Source organism: Fukomys damarensis, unplaced genomic scaffold (genome assembly GCF_012274545.1).
Source record: "Fukomys damarensis isolate Sample0158 unplaced genomic scaffold, DMR_v1.0_HiC HiC_scaffold_25, whole genome shotgun sequence".
Classification (NCBI taxonomy): domain Eukaryota; kingdom Metazoa; phylum Chordata; class Mammalia; order Rodentia; family Bathyergidae; genus Fukomys; species Fukomys damarensis.
In genome coordinates this window covers 9,826,971-9,851,690 of record NW_022900937.1, presented here as the reverse complement: position 1 = coordinate 9,851,690, position 24,720 = coordinate 9,826,971, and the positions used below count along the sequence as shown (strand labels likewise).

General features: G+C 33.0%; 1 protein-coding gene across 5 annotated transcripts in view; it reads left to right on the top strand.

The window, feature by feature from the left end:
• Znf280d (zinc finger protein 280D) overlaps positions 1–24,720 on the top strand; it is a 98,264-nt gene that overhangs the window by 38,765 nt on the left and 34,779 nt on the right. For all 5 annotated transcript variants that reach the window (XM_010641280.3, XM_010641279.3, XM_010641278.3 and 2 more), the window contains 7 exons: positions 4,761–4,978; positions 8,490–8,647; positions 9,389–9,489; positions 10,651–10,797; positions 16,420–16,554; positions 18,571–18,878; positions 19,019–19,159. In XM_010641280.3, coding sequence (XP_010639582.1) covers positions 4,761–4,978; positions 8,490–8,647; positions 9,389–9,489; positions 10,651–10,797; positions 16,420–16,554; positions 18,571–18,878; positions 19,019–19,159 — 1,208 coding nt within the window. The remainder of the gene's footprint in view (positions 1–4,760; positions 4,979–8,489; positions 8,648–9,388; positions 9,490–10,650; positions 10,798–16,419; positions 16,555–18,570; positions 18,879–19,018; positions 19,160–24,720) is intronic.

The window sequence follows — 24,720 nt, the reverse complement described above, 5'->3', positions numbered from 1 at the left end:
AGACAGGGTCACTATGTGGTTGAGACTGACTTGGAACTCACTATGTAGCCCACATTGGTCTTGAACTCACAGCATTCCTCCTGTCTCAGCCTCCTGAGTGCTGGGATTACAGGCGGGAGCCACCATGCCCGGCGCCACGAATTTGTTTTTGAAGACTGATAATTTTACAATACATTAACTTAGTACTGGGAATTTTTTGTCATTTTCCCCCCATCATACAAGTTCTTGTTTCAAGCTACGTATTTATGTCTTCCTTTATTTTAGTATTTCTTTGAATTATGTTTTAAAACATTTATTCCATGTAATTGCATGCCCAGTATGAAATAGATTTTTTTTTTGGCCTGATATTTCTGTCATTATGTAATTCTTTTAAAAAAATAATTATTTGCTTCTCTCATTATTGTTTTTGTTTGTTTGTTTGTTTTGGTGCCAGGGATTGAACTTGGGACCTTGAGCTTGTAAGTCAGGCAAGTGGCATCACTGAGCTAAATCCCCGGCCCTATTTTTTTGTTTTTTGAAACAGAATCTCACTATGTAGTACAAGCTAGTCTTGAACTCAGTATGTAGCTGAGGCTGACCTCAAATTCATGGTGATCCTCATGTCTCAGCCTCTTGAGTACTGAGTAGAGGCAGGCACCACTGCTCCCAGCTGCTTTTTTCTTTATATCTTTTATTTTACAAAGTCTAGTTAGCACTGTACTATCTGGTGTTATTTTTTTCTTTTCCTTTTTCTCTTGATACTGTACTCTTATATTACCATCTCCTCTTGCTTTTTTTGGTCTTCCAAATAGAAATAGTTGCTTCATTAAATTTTGTGACAATTTTTACCACTGTTTTTATTTGCATCCGCTCCACAGCAATATGTTTCTGATATTTTTGTTAGATTTTACATTTTCCTGTTATTTACCTCTTTTAAAGTATTTCTGTTTATATGTGAGTGAGTTCTATCCTATTGAAAAAGCTGGACTGGCAAGACCAGTTGTTTCGTAAAGGTTTCCTGTTGGGAGGAAGCATAGGTTGCCAGGTTAGTCTTATAGCCTCTAGCTTGTTTGTACAACATTTACTGAGCACAAGGCTTCTGAGAAGTGTTATATGTGTGTCTGTTTCTTTATGTTACCTTTTCAACTTCTGTGTACCAAATCAAGTCTAGGGTAGTTCGACAGCCATCCTTCTTACCCAGCTTTTTCACCTGTTTTAACAAATGAAGTATATAGTTTTACACTTCAGAATGTATCTCTTATCGTCAGGATATATTTTTACTGATAACTTTTTTTTTTTTGGCAGTGCTGGGGATTGAACACAGGGCCTTGTGCATGCTAGGCAAGTGCTATAATACTGAGCTATATTTCTAGTCCCCTTACTGATTTTCTTAAGGTCTGTTACCATTTGGTCCTCTTCTCTGATTTATTCCCAACTCCATTCCTTTTCCCTGATCTTGGCTGCTTTGTAGGCATATTATGGTATCTGTGGATTTAATCTGGCTCTTAGTTTCAGTGAAATTCAAATTTGTGCAGTTTGGTTGTTTGGCTATTTGATGACTTCCAGTCTGAAAAGAAGAAAATGTTGATTTATGTAAGATGTTCATAAGAGTCCTACTTAATATTTAAAATAGCATCCTTTAGCCTTATTTGGTGGCATGTGTCTATAATCCCAGCCACTTCAGAGACTGAGTTTGTGACCAGCTTGGGCAATATAGTGAAGCCCCCATTTCAAAAAACAAAAATAAATAAATAAAGTTCCCACCTTTGCTCTAAAAATCCTAAATTAAGTACAAAGAAAGCACTCACGTGTTCTGTGTACTAGAAAGTATAAAAATGAGAAGTGTGTAGATAGTATCTGGTATTTGTCAGACTATAGTATATAGTCCTGGTTGTGAACCTGTGGCACTCATGTTGTGGTGGGCTGTTATCATTGAAAACTCTAAAAGGTTCTCCATCACTGGTATATGGCATCAGAAGTGTTTAAGATTTGCAGAATGGCTAACCAACAAAAATAAAGGGTTGTAGTGAAGGACTATAACCAGAAGGGTTCTGGGGCTGAATAAAAGATTACCAGTTGATTTTTGGATCATAGCCGTGCACTACATAGCTTACTGCCCTTTTAGAAAGCCTGAATCTAAGCTTATTTCTAACTTCTTAAGTTCCTTTCTTGCCTTTTGGGTATTTTCTCTAGGATATTGCTCACCTTTAAATGACTAGACTAGCTGTCTCTCTTTCTTCCCCTTACTACTATATCTTGCTGTCCATTTTTGGTTATCAGTAATTTATATTAAGCTTTTTCATAGGGATGTAAAACATTGTTTAAAAAGTATTGTGTATAAGCTTTGCATTAAAAAAAATCTGATCCTGTGTTTTCTGTAAAAAAAGAATAGCAAATAATCATCTATTATGTGATTCACATTTTATGAGTATATTAGAATAACTTTTTCTAGATACCAAATTAGACATCTGGAGAATATAAACCTTGCAATATACTATAACATAGATTATTTAATCTTACAGATTTCAGAAAAGAATCAAGTGCCAAATATGACTCAATAATTTTTATTGAAAGCCATATTTCAACAAAATGTTTGGATGTAGGATTATCCACATTTTTGTACTGGAGATGTAAGATTATCCACATTTTGTACTAGAGACATAGCTCAGCAGTTGAGGGCTTAGCATTCCTGAGGCCTTGGGTTCAATTCCCAGTGCTGCTATAAATAGATTAGCCATATTTCTAATTAATCTTACATTGTTGTTTGACATCTTCCCCACAGAAAGACTGCAAATAAGGGGAGAGTTTTGTTCATCAAAATGATGCTACTACTATACATCATTACTAGTAAGGCATACATTTTGTCTTATAAAAATCCTTAGAAATAGTCTGTGTTTCCTAAGTTTGAGCACTTCAGTTTTTTTGTTTGTTGTTTTTTGAGACAGGGTCTCACTATGTGGTTCAGGCTGGCCTTGGGCTCATTATGTAGACTAGGCTGCCCTCAGCCTTGTGATCTACCTGCTTCAGCCTCCTGACTGCTGAAATTATAGGATTTTTACCCCCAGCTAGCACCTAAATATTATATGTATCTCAAAAGAATCTAGAAACATGAATTAAAAAAACATTTTTAAAAATTTTCTCTTTTTTTTGTGGTTTCATTTCAACTAATTTATTCTAAATAGAGACCTACGGAGAATTGCACTGTATTAGAGCTAATGTATTTGTCCTAATTTTGCTTGTAGGTATAATCTCAATTCTTAAATATGTATAAGTTAAATTATATCACTTTTCTTTTTTTTTTTTGAGACAGTCTCTGTACTTCAGGCTGGCCTTGAATTCAGTCAGTATATGGCCTAAGCTGGCCACTCAGGGCAAGCCTCCTGGCTCAGCCTCCCAAGTGCTTGGATTATATTCATGTACCACTACACCCAGCTCTATGTCACTTTTTTGTTGGTCCACTTTTATCATTTTTTTCTGTTTTTTCTTTATCTATTTTAAGAGTTTTTGGTATTTTGTTTTCTTGGTACTTTTAAAAATTGACAGGTGACACAAAATAAATATAATGCAACCTCAAAGGAGATGTTATAAATCTATGTTCAGTTGAAGGCTTCTTTTATAATACAGAATGTTTTACTGATGATCTAACTTTTCACATGTGGCAGAAGAGAAAGTGGATGTTGTTTTCTTCAAAATCAAAGTTTGTAGTTAGATTTTCAAACTTATCTTACTGCTAATTTAATAAGTAACATATAGGAAACATTCAATATCTAAAAGAATTTCTTGTGTTGACTGTTAAAAAGTACAGCTTTCTATTCCCTCCCTCTAGACACTGTGGTTTAGTTGGTTTGAAGTTATCATTTTATTTATTTATTTACTGTTTGTATTGTCTTTGTTTTTGAGACAAGATCTCGCTGTGTAATTTAGGCTGGCCTCAAATGTGTAGCCCAGGCTGGCCTCAGACTCAAAGCAAGCAGTCTTTCTGCCTCAGCCTTCTGAATACTGGGAATACAGGTGCAATTATTATTTTAACATTTCTGGGTTTTTCCATGTAGTTCTTTTTGGCTTGATCTCTTGTAATAAACACTGTCCTAGAGAAGTCCTATAGCTGAAAATTATGTACAGTGAATGAATTATTTATATCTTGTTTGAAAAAAAATTTTGGGGTATGAAAAGTTTATGTGACATCTTCATTTTATTCTGGAGATAAATTTTTTGTCCAAATATTTAAGCAGTAAAAAAACATCCATATAAAACAAAATATTTAAGCAGTTTGGTTATCAAGATAGAACAAATGTTTTTCACTTATTTTCCATATATTTTCTAGTGTTTGGGTCTGAGGAATGGCACATTAGCTGTGTTTATTTTAGTTACAACCAGACTTCATGAAATTTTGTATATATATCACTTGATAATTAAACAGACAATCAGGGTATATAAAATACATTTTTTATACTCTTGACAAAGATATAAATGAATGATTTTTTTACTAAGCAACAAATTATTAAATATATCTGAAAAGGTAAATAGCAAGGGAAAGTATTAAGTATACAGCCAAGTCCTGGTTTTAAAATTTTTCAATTTTTGAAAAATTTTTTTTTGTTTATTAAGATAGTAGGTGTTTATTGTTTGAAACCTTGAGACTTTGTTGATGCACCACAAATTTTTGGTGATTATTTTTTCAAATATATTACCAAGCATAGTTTTACATGGTTTGGCCTTAGTTCTCAACACAGAATCTTTTTTTTAAAAAATAAATAAGGCTTCTATTTTTTCTCTTTCAGTATTGTTGTCCAGACATGATCAATAATTTTTTGGGGCTGGCTAAAACAGAATTTTCAAACACAGCAAATAAGTCTGTTGATTCAGAGAAAGGAAAATTGATCATGTTAGTTAATGACTTTTATTATGGAAAACATGAAGGCGATGTCCAGGAAGAACAGAAGACTCACACAACCTTTAAATGCTTCAGTTGCTTGAAAATTCTAAAAAATAATATTCGGTATGTAAATATTTTTTATTTCTATTTAAAAGTTGAAATGCTATAGATTATAAATGTTATATCTGTGTCTTGATTTTTCTGTGCCATTTTAGATAAACATTTTACATACTTGATTCTAAGAACAAAGGTATATTTTCTTGTTAGAAAGCTTTTAATCTTTCTTATACTTTTGACTCCTGGATACATTTATATTTTTCAGATGGCTTAAGAAAAGACAAAGTTTATTTAACTTAAGAAAATGAAATTTTTTCTTCTAGCAGTATCTAAGGTTTTTATTAGGCATTTTTCATTTCGTATGTGTCTTTGAATTTTATTTTTCTTCACGTTACAAGGAGCATTTCTTCAGAAGTGTCCAGTTTGACTTTCTCTATAATAATCTATTTAATGTTCACATCTTATCAACTTGTATTTATAATTTTTTTTGTTTTGTAGGAAAATGTGATCTGCTTTTAGAGTTATACTAGTTCTAGGAGACTGTCTGCTTTGATTTTTAAAATTTATGTTTATTCCTAGTGGAATTTTGAATTTTGTATACATAGACACTTTAAATTTTAGGATTTTATACTTTGTAGTCTTCGTAGTTACACATGATGTATTACAAAAATAGCATATAAGTTAGTAACAAGAACAAAGTTAAGATGTATTGGAGTGATATTTTTCATTGCTTACAGATCGTGACATTTAAATTAGGAAAGGTGGTTTTGTGCCATTTTTTATAAAGATTTTCAATTATTCATCAAAAATTTTAAAGTTTTACATTGGACTCTTGTATGCTTATCACCTTGATTCTGCCTTTAACATTTCATTCTTGTTTAATCATATTTTTCTTCATCCTTCCTTCATACTGTCTGATTTTTTGGTGATTGATTTCAAAGTAAGTTGTAGATATCAGTGTACTTTCCTTACATAAGATATATTTTCTGTTCACATGCAAATATATACATACGTATATATGTGTGACCTTTCTCTTGATAACTTTCACCTGAACTAGCATTTTTTCAGCACTTGTAGTTACTTCTGGGCTCAGTCAGCATTTATTTATTTATTTCCTGTGTTTCTTCTATGGTATTCTCCTATAACAATTATCAATGGTTTCTTTAGGGTAGTACTTTGTGATTTTCAAAGTTTATCCCCACATCTATTTTACAATAATTTTCATATTTTTAACTTCTTTTTTCATAATGTAACAACCACCTAGAACTAATGGTATCAGTAGTTTAACAGTAAGGAATTTGTGCTTTGAAAAATAACACTGATGGAATACTATAACTCTTCTACCTATTTCTATATCTTACCATTTTAATAGTAAAATACACCAGAAAGTCGTATTAGTAGATAGACATAGAAATGTGGTTCATTGACTGAATTCCTTGTTAAATTTAACTATGAGGCATATTATACTACAAGTTATTTTAGCAATAGGTTTTGGTTTAGACCTAAGATGAGCCCATTTAATTTCACAATTGAAAATAAAACATTCTTTTTTCCAGGAATTGTTTCTGGAGAGTAGTTACATATATCTGTGTCATCAGACTGTTTAGAAATTTAAGCCTACTACATTTTATATCATCTATTAATTCATTTAAAAATTATTTGATAAATATAACCTTAATGGGAAGCACTTCATGACCAAAATTAAGTGTATTATTCAGTATTTTGCCTTAGTTTTTCTCAGTAAAAACTGGGAAGGCAGGGTCAGGGATTTAGCTCAGTGGTTCGGTGGCCTGCCTTGCAAGTGCAAGGACCTGAGTTCAATCCCTGGTACCAAAACAACAACAACAACAACAACAACAACTGGGAAGGCAAATTGTGTTTTTTAATAGAATGGAAACAAAGAGCTTAAGATTTCTACTCTCAAGCCAGTGTGGTTTTGTTTTTTTCCCCCTCTAATTTAGTGTCACTAAAAACAGGTTTAATTTGTTCTGTGAACATAATTGAAAGAAGTTTTTTTTCTTTTTTTTTTTCTTCTCCTATTCCTGTTCCCATATTATTAGTTTGAGAAGTGTTAATTCCATGCAACGAGCTCGAACAGTGATACGAAAGAATTTAGCTAATTCATTGCAGTTATGGAGACATCTCAAGTGTTCAAAGTTGTAATTAGAAAGCTCATTGGCTCATGATATTTTCTCAAATGTAATAGTTATTTGACTTGGACTAGGATTTTCTATTGGTGTTTACAGAGCTAGTACTAAAAACCAGAGAAAGAAAAGATATTTCAAGGCATACCAGAACCTGCTGTAAAGAGTAGTTCTGCAGAGCTAGGAGAAATTATAACCTTTATGATGATTGTTATCCAGATTGATGACATTATCACCTAGTTTCAAAATGGTTTTATTTAGGGCCTTAAAATGAGTAGTAATTAATAGTGGACCCAGTCCTAAAGTTGTTTTGATTGAATAACTCTACTTTCAGATTTAACAGAAAACTTTAGTAAGCTCTTTTAAATAAATATTCCCATTTATATTGCACTCTCCCCTGTTGAAGGTCATAGTTCCTGCTCACGAGAAGCCTTTTAAGGGAAGCTGAAGTAGCAGAATGTAAAACTGAAAAATGGACATTGCCTACAAAGGGCGCAGTCTGCAAGTTAAAATGAACACTCTGTGCTCACAGTAAACCAGTATCGTTAAATAAAACAAAAGGTTCTTGTAATTGTAGGCATTAAAATTGCTATAACATGCATTTAAAAACTAAGACACAAGAAAAAAAATCCCAGTAATTGTCTTTTAAGCAGATAGAATCTATTGTATTAATGTTTAAGTCCTTGAATGTTTTCCCTTATGACTCTTTTTTTTTTTTTTTTTTTTTTTTTTTTTTTTAACATTTAGGGATACAGTACAGTTACATTCATTGTTGGGATCATGTACCTTTACATGGCAAGTCTTGATTCTCATTTTTTTCCCCTTACCTCTGCCTTCACCCCCTCCTCCCCTCCCCATCTACAAACACTTTATTTTCATCTTTTCATTCTCTCACATTTTTTTCTTTTCCCTTTTTGTTCTTCCCCTACGTATCACACCTTCCCTACATCTTTAGCTCCTTTCCTCCTCCCTTATGACTCTTGAGATACTTTTGGTTAGAGTTTCCTTGCTTTCAGTGTTTATTTAAAATATAAATAGCATTTCAGGTATTGACTGCTGTTTTATCTAAAAAGTTTTAATAGCGAAAATAATAACAGAGATCAAATTTGTGAAGTAACAAATTGCATTATTTTAATAATAGATTTTTTTTTTTTTGGTCCCGGGGATCGAACTCCGGTCCTCGCGCTTGCAAGGCAGGCCACCGAACTGTTGAGCTAAATCCCTGGCCCTTAAAACAAATATGAAAAGATGTTTACTTAGCACAGTAAAGAAGGTGATTATTTAAAATGCACACTTTTCCTGAGGACTTTTAAGACTTTTTAGATTTTGAGTAACAGTTTATATTTTTAATACTCATGTTCAGATATTTATTGATAAGATTTTAAAATTGTTTTAAATCTGAATTTTTGCACCCGTTGAAAATTGTTTTATAGGTTCATGAACCACATGAAACACCACTTGGAACTTGAAAAGCAGAGCAGCGAGAGCTGGGAAAACCACACCACCTGCCAGCATTGCTACCGCCAGTTCCCCACACCCTTTCAGCTGCAGTGCCACATCGAAAGTACTCACACCCCTCATGAATTTTCTAGTATGTTACAATTTCATTTAAGTATTGAGTGTTACTGATTTTGACAACAGAAGCTGTGTTCAAACCTTGTAAATGCTGTTAGAAAAATAAGAATAAGAATTAGACTTTGAAAGGGCCGGGCATTTAGCTCAGTGGTTTCCGGTGCCTGCCTAGGACCTGAGTTCAATTCCCGGTACCAAAAAAAAAAAAAAAAAAAATTAGACTTTGAAATTGGGGTAAAATTTGAAGAAGTTAAATTTTAATTTTACAAAGTTTTAAATAAAATTATTTACTAAAATTAAAGTCTCTCTTGCAAATACTTCATTATGATAGCTACTTTGGCATAACCTGTACATTATATGTGGGGAATTAAATTAGAAGCCAAGATCATAGTTTTCAAATATGAAATCAGTGCCCTTCATTTAAAGTTTAATAAGAAAAGTAACTATACTTGTAATTAAAAATTACAGATTTTGGAGCTGGACAGCTTGAGTTCAGAGTGTAAATCTACCTCTTGTTATAGCTACATAAGTTCATGCAAGTTATTTACTACTTGAGTAAGAGGATAAGTGGAAATGCCTTTCTCATAGTGCTGTTAAAGGAATTGCATTAATGTAAGTGAAGTGTTTAAAACTGCTTGGTACTGAGTTAATGAACTATGGTAACTTCACTATACTGTTATGCTCATATTGATTTGTAAAATGAATTTTTAAATATTTGTATCTTAAAATGTTGTAATACCATTTTCCTCCCAACTTTTAGCCATTTGTAAAATCTGTGAATTATCATTTGAAACAGAACATGTTCTTTTACAACATATGAAGGACAACCATAAACCCGGTGAAATGCCGTATATCTGCCAGGTACAAATATTTTATTTATTTTTTTTGCAGTACTGAGGATCGAACTCAGGATCTTACACTTGCAAGGCAAGCACAGTGCCACTGGGCTAAATCCCTGGCCCAAAACATTTTATTGTGTTAAGTGTTTGTTTGGTTTGTTTGTTGTTTTGATTATAAAATTTAACACTTTAAGGTCAGGAGATTCTTTTCCTGTAAATGTCCAGATGGTAAATACGTCAGATTTTGAGGGTTTACTATATCTGTTGCTACCAGTGAGCTCTGCCACTATTGTAGCACAAAGGAAGCAATAAACACTAAATTAAATGAGTGTATCTGTTTCCCAGTAAAACTTTTATGTATGAACACCAAAATTTGAATTTCATAAAATTTTCATATCATTAAATATATTATTATTTTACTTTTTAACCATTTAGATGGTTACTAGAATTAAAGTCTGTCTTATAAATAAGTGATTATAGTAGGAAGACCCATGATATACCTCATATAAGAGGTGATGACAGCAAGTGGGGTTGGCCCAGAGGCTGCTGTTTGTTCACCTGTGGGCTAAACAAAGTAGAGTACTCCTGGAGAAAGACAAACATGTGGATGTGTTTTACTGTTTAGGGAAGAATGTAGGAACATGAGGTTGATAAAGATTGCTGTTACAAAGAATCCTATCAAATGTTTTGAGACTAATATTTTTTCAGTATTTGAAGGAATAAGAAAGCAGAGAAGGTGTTATGTCCTGGAGGCCATTTATTATCTAAAGGAGAATGCTGTTTTGTGTATCAGAAACACTGTATATGACAGAAGGTGCCACAGTGTGAAAATTCAAGTCAAAATATGGGGGGATAGATAAATTATCTGATAAAAAGAATGGATCCAGGGACAAGGGGAAAAAATGAGAATCAAGACCTATTATGTAAAGGTACAGAATCCCAATGATGAATGTAACTGTATTATATACCTAGATTGTACCAATAAACTCAATAAAAAAAAAGAAGGGATCCTGGTTATATTTCAGGAAGCATTCTTTATCTTTCAAAAATAACTTTTTTTCCTCTTTTGGTGTTTATTTTAGGGGAAATTTTTGGCTTTATAAGCATGGGTTAGATAAATAATGCATAGTGTTCTTTTGAACAAATGATCCATTATTGTTACTTTGTAATTTCATATCTCTAGGTTTGCAATTATAGATCATCATCATTCTCTGATGTAGAAGCTCATTTTAGGACATCTCATGAAAACACTAAGAACTTGCTGTGTCCATTTTGCCTCAAAGTTATTAAAATTGCAACACCCTATATGCATCATTATATGAAGCATCAGGTGAGATTTACTAATTCCTATTTGTTTGTGGTGTCTTAGCAGATAGGTTGATTATAACTCAGATCATTGATAAGAATTGTACTGCAAGAGAAGCAGTTGTTTCAAGTTACACAGTTAATTTACAGTTTATGTAGAATTACTTGTAAAACTTCCACTTATTTCCTTTCTGGTGCTGATGTGACCCATAAATGTTGAAAGTTCTGAAAGGTAGCTAGAATTAGGAAGTCTAGGATTGAGAGAAAAAAGAGGTTAGTGGAGTATATGGAAGACTGGATAGTTTATAGTCCAAGAGTACATATGAGAATGCTTTTAAAGGGACTTATCAAAAGGAAGGGGAAAGATGAGTTTGACTGAGAAAGAAATGATTAGGGACTCTTAATCTTCTTTTCCTCTTTCTCTTAAAATTTTATCTCTACTTTTTAACCGTCTCTTAGTATTATGAGATTTGTTGTCATTGTATAACCAGTTTATAGCTGTGCATACAAACTCTGCCAGTGAACTAAATTTACATCGTGACTTGTTTGTTGGATAGCTTCTGCTGGTTCTGCTATGGTTATTATTAGGGCTTGCATTCTTTCTTATAATTCCTCTTTTAGCCTAATGGTTCTTTTCCTGAAGTAATGACACTATCCTTTGTTTCAGCTAAAAATGTTGATACAACATACTAATTCTATTCTGTGGTGCTTGAAAGAGCAATAGTGCTTTTATTAAATTCAGAAGTCACTGAGTTTGTCTCATCAGGTTTTGCCTAATCACCAAAAAGTTCAGTACGTTTTGTTATCAGTTACATTGGCACACCAGTTGGTACACTAATTTGTTCTCTATTGGTATTCACTTTGCTGTCAGTTTTGTTAGATAATCATGAAATAATTTCATTTTTACTTAGGAAAGATCATAAGAGTAGAATTTCCAGGTGAATTAGGGATCACCTATATTGTCACTGGGTTATCTATCCTTGAGAAATTCTGGCAAGTTCTATTCTAAGGTCTCCCCAACTGGTTCCATCAGGTATTAATAGGGATTTGGTAAATGCCTAGATATACAAAATTAAGCAGTTTTGTTTGTCTTTTTTAAAACAAGGCTTTTCAAGCTTTTAATATGGTAATGGATATTATATATCTACAAGTATAGTATGTTATCACTTCCCAAACTTACTTGACTACCGAACTCTGTATTTGAACAATACCTATCAGCTTTTTTCTCCTTTTTCATTTTTTTTAATGATAAACAGTTTGGGAAAATGTATTTTTGATATTCTACATTTCCTTTTTGGATTTAATTTTAAAAGAGAGAGTTAGGTATAAAGCAGTAGGTATTTTATCATGAAGTTTTTAACTAATTTAAAGCAATAGCTGAGTGGGGTAATAAACTGTAATTGAGATGACATTATTAGTGCAATATTAGCCAGTAAGAATCATTGATCCTGTATCTCATTTTATTGTATTTGAAGACCTCAGTTGTACTTTTTTTTTTCTTTAAAAGGTTAACATGTCATGTCCTGGGTGGCTTTAGAGCTAACAACCTAGTTCATATGACTTTTAAGACATAATGAACCTTCCTTTTGACTGGAACCACCACCTTCTAGTAATTTGCCAAAATGATAAACACAACAGGGATAGAGAAGAACCTGGTATATGTTCTTTAGGCCTTTTAGTAAACATGGGGTTGTTCCTTTGGCCACTTATATGCAAATCTACAAAAAGGGTGGTATGGTAAACATCAAGGGAATGGGTACTATTCAAAAAGCAATGCCCCACAAATATCACCATGGCAAAACTGGAAGTCTCCAGTGTTACCCATCATGCTCTTGGCATTGTTGTAAACAAGCAAATTAAGGGCAACATTCTTGCCAAGAGAATTAATGTACATATTGAGCATATTAAGCACCCTTAAGAGTTGAGATAGTGTCCTGAAACTGATCAAGGAAAATGTCAGAAAAAGAAGGAAACTAAAGAGAAAGGTACCTGGGTTCAACTGAAGTTCCAGCCTGTCCTACCCAGAGAAGCACTTCTTGAGAACCAATGGGAAGGAGTCTGAGCTGCAAGTACCTGTTTCCTATGAATTCACAGCATAAGCTGGGGATGAAGCTCTGCCATTCACTACCTAATCAGTGGCCAAGTGTGTTCTAGGCCTTGCTTAAAAATAAGCATTCTGAATTGTAAGGATGCTTTTCTTAAATGAACAGGTGTGTGGTGCCTTTACCTCAGACAAACAAATACTTGGAGCAGGTTCTCATTGTACCTTGTTAATTCTGTCAGGTCTTCACTCTTCAGTGTTTCTTGCTGAAAGGTGTGAGGTATTGTGCAGGTGTGTACTCAAGTGGCCAAATATTTATGTAATATTAATATTGGCTTAAAGATTCTAAATCACCATGGGAAAAAGATGTATGGCATTTCAGATAAATAACTAAATAGTTTAAAGCAAAGAAACAATGAAAGAACTTATGTATTAAATACATTTATTAGATACTTAATAAAAATAGGCAATTTATATATACTAATACCTATGGCAGCAGGTTGTTTAGCCGTCACATGTATTTTCTTGTTTCATCTTCATAACTACCATATGCTATTGTTGACTTCTATTTTGTAAATGAGGAAAAAGCTTTAGAGAAAGTAACTTGCTTAATGTCACATTGTCTGATAAAAGGCAGAGTCAAAATTTGACTTTAGAGTCCAAACTATAATACTGTGGAACAGAATTGGATTTCACATTGGCATTAGATCCAGTAGTAGAAATAATACATAATAAGGATTAAACAATAGAGTATGCTCACTAAAAAATACATTTTAAGCCAAGTATAATGGTACACACCTGTAGTCCAAGCCTCTGGGAGGCTGAGGAAGGAGAATTTCACGTTCAAGCCCAGGCTTTTCAACTTAGTGGCTTATTGAGACCCTGTTAGGAAAAAAAAAAAAAAGGACTGGGATATAGCTCAGTGTGAAGGTCCTGAGTTCAGTTACCAGTAACATACATGCAGACACACTACAGTGTTTTTCTGTACTTGAAATAGATTGCTACTTCTTTGAACATCATGTAACCAAAAAACTGTAATGCTGCTTTTCATCCTGACACAATGAAATAATGCATACATATGACTTGAGTCCACCTGAGAAAATTGTAAATTGATATCTTCTCTTTTAAGACTGAATAGATGTTCATTGAATGGAATGGCAGTCATTTTGAAATAGTTAAAGTGTACCTGCTGTTTATATTTATTTTCTTCTGTCAGTTTCTTGTTTATTTAACAGATATTTATTTAGATTGCTTCACTACATGCCAGGCCTCTTTTAGAAATTATACAACTATGAACAAGACAAAGTCTGTGCCTTTTAGAATCTGGATTATAGTGGAGAAAGATAATGTGTATTTATGTTTGAAAACATATATATATATTGGTGAGAGGTATGTGGGTGGAGTGTGGAGAAAAATGCAGGAATGGGGAGGCGGTATGAATGGAGAAATTATTGCTCTTTCATACAGGGTGGACATAAATGGGCATTTTTAAAAGAAAATGTTCTAAACAGTATGGGTATGTGTTGAAAACATGTATGTATGTGTATTTTATTTTATTTTATTTTTATTATCATTTTTTGTACTGGGTATTGAACTCGGGTCCTTTTGCTTGCAAGGCAGGTGGCAGCACCACTGAGCTAAATCTCCAGCCCAGTGTGTATGTATATATTTATGGAGTATTCAGAGATAGGCAAGGAAGTCAGTGTGGCTGGAGGGAATAGTAGATGATGAAATTGTAGCAATAGCAGGCAGGCTACTTCACGTGGAAACTTGTAAGCCGGAGTCAGGACTTTTCAAAGCCACTGGAAGGTTTTAAGGAAAGATAGAGCAATATTTAAGAATCACTGGCAGCTGTGGAGAAAATAAGGAAGAAAAGACATGAAAGGAAGAATTTAGAAGGCTTTTACCATACTCCAGGTGAATGGCTTAGACCAGTATGATAGCAGTGTTTGGAAGTAGTGACAAGTGGGAAGATTGAGTTCATTTTTGCCGGTAGAACTGACAGGTTTTTATTGTTACGGGATATGAGAGTGAATTAAATTTTGTCCTATGCAGCTGTAAGAATAAAGTTTCCATGTTCTAAGCTATGAGAAGGACTGGGAAAAGAACAGATTTGGGAATGTGGGAGCAAGGAGGTAGAGAAAAAAATGTGGAGTTTTGCCCATGTTCATTTGAGAAACATTATTATACATCAAGAAATAATGTCAGGTAGACTGTTAGGTTCGTGATATTGAAGTCATGAAACTGGATGAGGTAACCTAGGGAGTGTTAATAGAAACAAGCATCCTGAGAACTGAACTTTATTTCTGCCCTGTTTTGGTATTTGTTTCTGGACCAATTCTTCTCTTTTCCTGCCCCTCTAATATAATCTAATGTACTACACTTAACATTGAGCTAGAATTGTTAGCATATTATTATTACTTTGAACATGTAACAAGCTTTTTTTTGTTTTTTAAAAAGAATTTTAATTGTATTTGTGGGGTACAATGTGACAATTGAATTCTTGTATACAACATGTAATGATCAAATGAGGGTAATTAGCATTTCTTTCTCATTTTTTATTTGTTTTTGTTGGGAATTTTTACAACTCTATCTTCTGATTGTTTACAAAATAGGTAAAAGTTGTTATAAACCATAGTTACCTTGCAATGTAAACTAGAACAATCCTTCCTGTCTGTTTTGTTACCCATTATCTGACTTCCCCTGTCCCCATTCTGTCCTACTTTTCCTGCCCCCTAGTGACCACTGTTAAACTTTCAACTTCTTTGTATTCCATGTATGACTGAGAACATGTGGTACAGTATTTACTTTCTACCCCTAGCTTTATTTATGAAATACTTGCTGTGTGCCAGTGACTGTGCTAGGTACATCCCTGTACATCACCTGAATTTCAATTTTATAAATGATTGGTTGTTTTTAAATAGAAACAGCATCTACCAGAGATACAAGTTTAGAGGACATTCTTTGGTAGTTATACGTTGTTTTAAATATATATGTATATGTATTGACACAAACATAAATACGTTTTTATAGTAATGAGAGTATATAGGTAAGATTTTCAGTTGATTTTATTTTTTTCTCTTAAATTCTTTTATTGGTACATTTTAGGTATACAATACATTTACATTCATCTTTGGGAACTTGCACCTTTACATGATGTATCTTGGTTTTTACTTTTCCCCATTCCCTTGCCCTCCCTTCAACCCCTCCACCCCTCCCTATTTGCAGAAGCTTTGTTTCCATTTATTTCTTATGTCATAGTTTTTTCCTTTCCCTTCTTTCCTTTCCCCTACCCCTCCCACTTTAGCTTGTTTTCACAACAGCATCTTTAAATACTTCAGGATTATAAATAGAAGAGCTTTTATACAGCAATTGGTAGAACTTTGGTTAGAACCTGTTAGTAGAACTTTCATATTTCATTGCTCTATGGTAACAAAACACTTCTGAGGCCCAAATATTAATATAAAGTTTACAAAATGTAATTATATTTTGATATTATTTGTGGTAAGAGACTAAACTATCATTAAAATTAAGTTAGAGCAGTTTCAGAACATATGTATTGTGGTTATAGAAAATGTTTTTCCTCCTTTTTTCTGTTTCCACCAGAAAAAAGGAATACATCGTTGTACAAAATGCAGGCTGCAATTTTTGACATGCAAGGAAAAATTGGATCATAAGACCCAACATCATCGAACATTTATAAAACCTAAACAACTAGAAGGATTGCCTCCTGGAACAAAAGTGCGTTAAAATATGTTGTGTTTTAATATTTTTATGTAATAAAAATTAACTCCTTGGTTTTATTTGTTGAATACAGTGGTACCTTGGTTCATGAATGCTTTTGTTTGCAAAACAATTTGGCTTACAAACAGAAGCATTTGGCAAAGTTTTATTTTTGTTTGCAAGCTCTGCATAGGGTGATGAACACAACAGTAGCTATCTTTTCTAGGATCATGGAATGAATCAAGTTTGTGAACTGAGGTACCACAGTACCGTATAATATTTTTTTAAATGATGCCTGTTTTTTATTAAGATTAATTTTTAAACTTTATCATGCTTAAGTGTAGAAATGAAAAACTTCTAACCATTGTTTTGAGTTCAGTGGCAGGTGCCATGTCAGAATGGTATTCCTTCATAATAAATGCAACTAGAGTAGCTTTTCCCTGGGTCAGTGGGTTGTTTTTGGTATTATATAGGCTATTTTTGAACCATTCCAGTTGGCAGTGTGTCTGTCAGTTATAGCCAGTAAACTATAAGATGCTTACTATCAGGAATCATTTTATTTATCTTTGTATTCCCAGTATCTGGTATAATACCTTGAATACCTTAGGTTCTCGAATGTGTGTTGAAGTTGTTGTTTCTGGGTCTACACTCAGAGAAGCAAGTTCTGCTGCTGGATAGCATTGTGTTTTAAGTGAGCAAGCACATGTCTGACAACATACTGATGATTGTAATTTACTTTTCCCTTTTTGCCTTATATACATCTGTTTTCTCTAACTTCTTTATATACAGTCAGCTCTTGAATATTTGCTCCAGTGGAGGGAAACAGAGGCATGGATAATCCAAAGTGAAATAATTCCCAAAACATTTATATTTGGCTTTGGGTACTTCCCTTTGAATGTGGGTATGTCTGTTATTGAATTAACTAAAACAATATAAAGCCATGCTCTGAAGACCTAGAGCAAGAGAAGCTATCCAAGCATCCTTCCCTGCAGTCCATTCATTTCATGCTGGGACTAGACATGCAGAACACTAATGTAAGCAGTGCAGTCCTCTTCTCATTTCTTCCCTTATTAATAATAATATTAATGATAATGGTACTAAATGTTTATATCGCACCTTAGAATTAGTCTTCTGGTGTACTTTTTCATACATTCTACTATTTAATCCATACAACAATCAAGTATTCCCCTATATTACAGATTTGAAAAAGCTTAAAGAAGATAAATTATTTATTTAAGCTCACATGCCTAGGAAGGGGTAATATGAAATATAATTTCAATCCTTTGACTCCTGGCATAGTGCTTTTGTATAACACCCAAACAGATGTATTTTGCAGGAGCATGTCATATGCTGTTCCTCATATACATGAAGAGAATATAGCAAAATGATTAACGAGAATGTTAGTAGGCAATTGTTTTCTATCATCAACCAGCAGATATAATTAAATATTTTCTTTCTGAATGCTAAATGATAAAGTTTGTATTAATTCCCTTTAAGAAAATGCTAGATATTAAACTCTTCACACAGAATAATGAATTGATGTAACCCTTCTTAAAATATTTGTAAACATAAATCTTGGTCAGTGAGCCCCAGAAACAAGAGGTCACATTTAACTATAGATCTTTGTTTTATAGTTGTCAAAGGTAATGCTGGCCTTTGTAGAGTTATTTTTCAGAATTTATGATTTCAACTCTGAGCTCTATGTGTGTGAATTTTTTTAGTTCTATCAGGGCATGTAAAATAGCTGTGAATGTACTCTTTTGATAGTCATAGGATTTGCATTAACTCCTAATTATTAATTATATGTTAACATAACTGCTATCAATACAAAATGTAATTTCACAAGTAAATGAATATCAAGTTTAATTTCATTTAATTGTTTTGAACATTATGTGTAAATAGAAGTCTAAACCAGTTATAGTTAATCTGTGGTCTTTTTAAAATACTTGATGTTTACTTTCTTTTTGTACAGTGTATTTTAATATTAATGTAATATTAATTTTTAAAAAGTAAATATTCTGTTCACTTTTATAGGTTACTATTCGAGCTTCAGTTGCACCTCTTCAATCAGGATCTTCACCTACACCTTCTATTAGTGCAAGCACTTCTACACTTCAGCTCTCACCTCCAAGGACAAAAAATATAACTGCAAAAAATCCCACAAAATTAAACACAAGTAAACCCAGTACACCTAAATCTAATGCCAGTAAATCTAATGGAAGTAAGCCTAATGGAAATAAATCTAAATACAAATCAAAAATCTCTAACATGCAAAAGAAACAAAGCACATTGTCTAATAGCAATAAAAAGAGTAAAGTTAATACAGCATTGAGGAACTTAAGGTAATGTTTTATCCGTGTACAATACCAGTTTAAACTTAGCTTAGACTATTACACTGTAGTTAATAGAACAGAAATACTGCTTTCTCTTTTGTTTTTATTTTAAAATGTATTTATATCATTTTCTTTATGTCTCCATTAAGGTATCGCCGAGGTGTTCACAAGTGCATTGAATGTTGTTCTGAAATAAAAGATTTTGCAAATCATTTTCCTACATACGTCCACTGTAGTTTTTGCAGATACAACACTAGCTGTAGCAAAGCCTATGTAAATCATATGATGAGGTAAGATGAGTTAAATCTGTAAATTGTCAATTATAGTTCAGGAAGTATTTGTTTTGAAAATAAAGTTATCTAGATAGTTCTGTAAGGAGCTAAAAGGGGCTAGCAGTGAAGAAATTCTAAGATACTGCCTGTCACTATTTTTCACCAAAGTAGGTCAAGAAATTCCTGGACTTGAGTTATAAGAAACTAATGAAAATAGGATAGGTTTGTTAGGAAAATAATGATACAGTGAGACTCATTTTTCCCCATAGGTATTAAAAAAAATGGTTATTTTCAAACAAAATTTTAAATGCTTTATATATATTTGCCAGATGAATAAATAAATGTACTCTCATGAATTTTCATGAATGTTGTCCTTTCAAATCAATCACTTTGAGAGACTTTGGGATTTTCAATGATATTAGGAACTTTACTAGGTCTGTTTCTTTTCTTTCTGTCTTTCTCTGTAATATGTCTGTCTGTCCATCTGTCTGTGTATCCAGCTATCCAGCCATCTATACTCATATCCATTTAGTGAAAATGAGAGACCATTCTGGTCGTAAGGCCACTATTGCAATTCTTTTTCATTAATTCATTCAACTTAGTTTGAGTACCTATCATTTACTGTGTGCTAAGTAAACTCTTCAAAGCCCCAGATTAGTTTTCATTTGGATCTTATTAGAAAGAAAATACTTTTTCCCTTCAAAATGGATTTTATTTTTAAAGAATTGTCACAAATTGTACAGATAGGAACTTGATATGTTGCTTTATTCGATGTGATGTTGTTCCACTTTTTAAAAATTTAGAATTAATGTGTAAATAAATGAATTCCTTCCTTGCAGACATTTTCAGAATTATTGTTTTTAGAACAAGGGAGATTTTTCCCTACTATGTTTTTTCCTGATTTCTTGTCAACATCTATAAAAATTATTACTAATTTATATTTAATTTGTTTTTTTACCTTTTGGGTATCATTCCACCTATATTAACTAGCACTGTTCCTTTAAAGATTATCTGTCATGAACTTATCATTCTCATTTGTTTGCTTTTTATCATTCTCATTCCACGTGACTTCATGAAAATGCTTTACATTGTTGTTACTCACTTTTGAAATGATTTTCTTATTCTTTATGAAACTTTTCCTACCACATTTTCTTTTTTGGTTGCTCCTATATTTCATTGCGTTCTCTTCCTTAACTCTACACATTCACTTTCTTAGTAATTTATCTCCTCTCACTTTTTGCTTTCAACTTTAAATGTTCTGGTTTCAATCTTTAGTTTTCCTGAGATTCGATTCTATTTCTGTTCTGTAGATTATTTTACATCAGAATCACTGGAATCTAAAACAACAGGAAATGAAAAACACTGTATTGTTTGTCCAGGATTCACATGACTACCATCCTCTTTTAAGTACTGTCTCTTTCAAGGACATCATTTGTGTGAATGTCACACACCAGCTGGAAATAATTTACTTTTCCAGTTTCTGAAGCTCATGAAATTTTTTTCATTAAGTTTATTTATTGGCACATATATGATGACATTCATCATTGGGAATTTGTACCTTTACATGATATATCTTGGTTCTTATTTTTTGATCCACTGTATACAATGGCTTCTTCAGACCGCACCTACCTCCTGTTTGCTGTCAGTCAGGCCCCCCACATCTTTTCCCTAGTGTTTAACTGGGTGAAATGCCAGTCTTTTATGATGAATGCATAGCTACCCAATGAGGTCTTGAATTCTAACCTTACTTTATAGTGGATCAAATTGGAAAGTATTTTATATTTCTGAGACCCGTTTTGCCTTTCGTTCTCCCATTTATCACAGTCTTCCTACCAGTCCTTTAAAACCTCCTAATCTGCTCAATCTCACAACATCCCCAGTTGGCCCAGATGCCCTCCTTAACTCTTTTCTAAATTCCCAGTAAGCCCCAACCCTGTACTTCACTGTCGTCACACACAACTCGTACTGATGCTTCCATTGCCACTCTAGCAGGATGTGCTAGGTCTGTTTTCCTTTTTATCTTTTTCAGTGGTACTCTTGCCTTTCTTACTGTCTTAGAGTTAAATCTCCCACTCAATGTAAAGTATTATTTTAGGCTTGAGGTCTGTATGTAGAGAAGATTCATTTTCTTTAGAGAATGAGTACCTTTGATTCTTTCCCCATACCATACAAGTTCTGAAGTTTTTAATTGGTCTTTTTCCTCTTGTCTCATTACCCCTCCAATCCATTTTATAAAGATTCTTATTCTCACACACTGATGAATCTCCGAAGTACACTTCCACCCATATTTATCTCTTTCCCTCTTAGTTTATGCTCTTTAAAGTGTCTAATAGCCACAAACATTCCTTTCTTTGAGTTGCATGCTTCCTTTCGTCTATTCTGTATTTTATTATAGTATTGTTTCTCCGAGAAGCTGTTTGTATTTATCATATCACCTAGCACAAAACAAACTGCAGATGACAGTCACTATTCTTGTAATTATGAGGCTCTAAGTATAATCATAAAAAAAAAGAAAATTTGAAGCAATTAGAACATTGTTTACTCAAAGAAAACCATCATTAAATGTGTAATTTGTTATTTTTTTAAAAGGCTTTATTTAAGGGGTTACCTGTTTAAATCATTACACCTTATTATAGCTTCTAAGTAGTACTGTTATAGGAATCATCTGAAATATACAAAGGAATGTATTGTATAACATTACTATTATTCCTCAAAAAGATATGCAAGACTTTTTTCCCCCTACATGTACGATAGTAGAATTAAGTTAATAGGCATTACTGATAGCTCTTATTTTGTAGCAGGGTTTATTTTGGTGAGATTGATTTCAACAAATACTCCCTATGTACATACTAGGAAGGTTCATTTTATTAAGAAGTATGATAAGTTGGTAGTGAAGAATAAGTCATTATTATGTGTTGGAGGTAAAGTCCATGACTTTAATTTCCACAATTTAGTGGAGGAGATTATATATGAATATATTACTCAGATTAATGTGATAAGCAAACAACAGGGATAGAACGTTGGAGGTAAGGATGAATTCTTTAAAACTTTGTAAAAATGACATTTCACTGAGATTTTGAAGGATAATTTTTTTAAATTTCCAAGAAAAATAAATGGCATAAAAATTTATTCCTATGTGGTGGACAACACAGAACACTGAATTTCTATAAAATCTACTTGAGTTCATTTTATATTTTACATAGATTTATTGGTGTTAGTCACTAGAAGAACAGTTGAGTTTTTGTGATTCCTTTGTAATTGATGTCTGCGTACAGTTTTTCAAGTCTTTCCTTTCTTCTGCTAGAATAGACATACCTGCTCACATTATAGTTTTGGCTTAAAAACCCTTTGCTTCCTAATGTTGATAGGATAAATTTTCTGGAGAATAAAAGACCTTTCAGTGTCCATTTGCTAACTTCTTTCCAGCTCCTTCAATTCCTTTTATTTTCCTAAAAATCCCTCTATATCTTCACAGTCACTCTTTGCTTTATCTCGACCAGAGCTAAATAGTAAGAAGTGGGTTTTCTTTTTTTTCTTGCTTAAAAATTTTTAACACATGCTAATGGGATTCACTGTGATATTTCCATATGGGCATACAGTGTGCATTGATCATATCCATGCACACTTCTTAACTGAAATGAACTGATTGTTACCTGGCTTCTATCCCATCTACCTTCTACTTTTTCTTCAGTGCAACCACTGAACTCTGTATGTGTCACTATTGACTTCTGTTTTACGTTATTTATGAAACTGGATTTATTCAATTTACAAGTACTTAATTGGACATTTATTCTGTCCAGCTACCGTCTGTTTTCCTCATTCCCTTATCCCCGACCATGAATTCTAGGTCAGGCAACTTGCATTCTTTGATGTTATATCATTAACTTCTAGTTTAGTACCTTAGATAGTATACACACTTTCAACATTGTTAGATGTAAGGAAATAATTTTTTGTGTTTTTCTGGAATGTAAAATCATTATTTGCATGGAATCAAGATTATTAAGAAAATAGAGTAAGAGTGGGGTCAGGTTTTTGTGGTTTTTTTGGTATAATTTACACATAATAAAATTTGCCTACCATATTTCCCCCAAAATAAGATCAGGCATTATATTAATTTTTGTTACAAAAGACACACTTGCACACTTGGGCTTATTTTCAGGGGTGTCCCTTTTTTATGTACACAGTCTACATTTACTCATGTACAAAAATCTGTATTCAAATATAGTCATGTCATCATCTTCTGGAACATTGACATAACTCACCAAATCCCAAATTCTGGCCTGAATTTCTTGCAAACTCCATGTCCTGTAAAACCACTGTCCCCAATCTCTCATGTCCAGCAATACAACCCTCCTTACATGAGTACTTCTTATCCATGTAGTCTACTTGTAGTACATTGGCAAAACAGCTGTCAGTGATTTTATCCCATGAATTCTTCACCCAAGTCGTAACTTTGTACAGGCTAGGAGAACTCTCCATTAAATCAAGTGTTAATTTTGCAGACTTTAAGAGATAACAGTGGCAAAAAAAATGATGGCCGTTAAGAATGGTGGTCCACACAAAAGTGACAAAAAATTGCTGGCACCACCAAAGTTCAGAAAATGTTTATTTCACACTCATGCATTAAGTACATCCATAACAACATATGACATACTGAATTACAAAGATTCATATTAGATACAACCATGTCCATTCATTATTGAACACATTATTTGTGTTTTTTCACTGTACTCTAGTTAGTCATTTGGCAGTAAGTGTCAAGTATATCTGTTTATATTGGTGTTTAACTCTCCTTCAAAGGCATCTGCTTGGGTTTTGACAACTACTTTATTATAACTTACATTATTATTTCAAGTATTAATGCCAGTAATATTTATACTTGATTATACATTAACATTAAAATTAAATATGTTGTGTCATAGCAGACTTAATAAATGCGTCAGTCTAGCTGAGATCTTAACTGGGGCTTATTTTTGGGGTAGAGTTTATATTGCAAGCATCCTGAAAAACATACAAAATCTTATTTTGCAGTTAGGTCTTGTTTTTGAAGAAATATGGCATTTATGGAGAATTGGCTTTGATAATTATATAAAATTTTTTTAGCAGTGACAAAGTTTATTTGAAAAGTTAAAAAGTTAAAGTGAAAACTGAGGGAGAAACTGGCCCTGCAGAGTTAGCCTGGGTCAAGAAAAAGGAAAAAGCAAGATAAAAGTACATACTAGAGGATGCCGGGTATTCTATCATGAGGAAGGCCACGATAGCCAGAAGGCAGACTTTTTAAACCTAGGTTATAATCTATTTTTTTTCCATTAAGTCTATTGATACAATTTTGTTTTACAATACAGTGATATTAATCTTTGGGATCTTGTGCCTTTACATAACATATCTTGGTTCTTATTTTTCCCTATTCTCCTGCCCTCTTTTCACCCCCTCCACCCTACCTTTTTAAAAGTATTTTTGCCTTATTGTAATCCAAAGCTTTTTTTTCTTAAGTTCATTTTTATATTGCTGTTAACCTTTATAGAACTGTAATAAGAATGGTAGGTGTGTGTGTGTGTGTGTGTGTGTGTGTGTGTGTG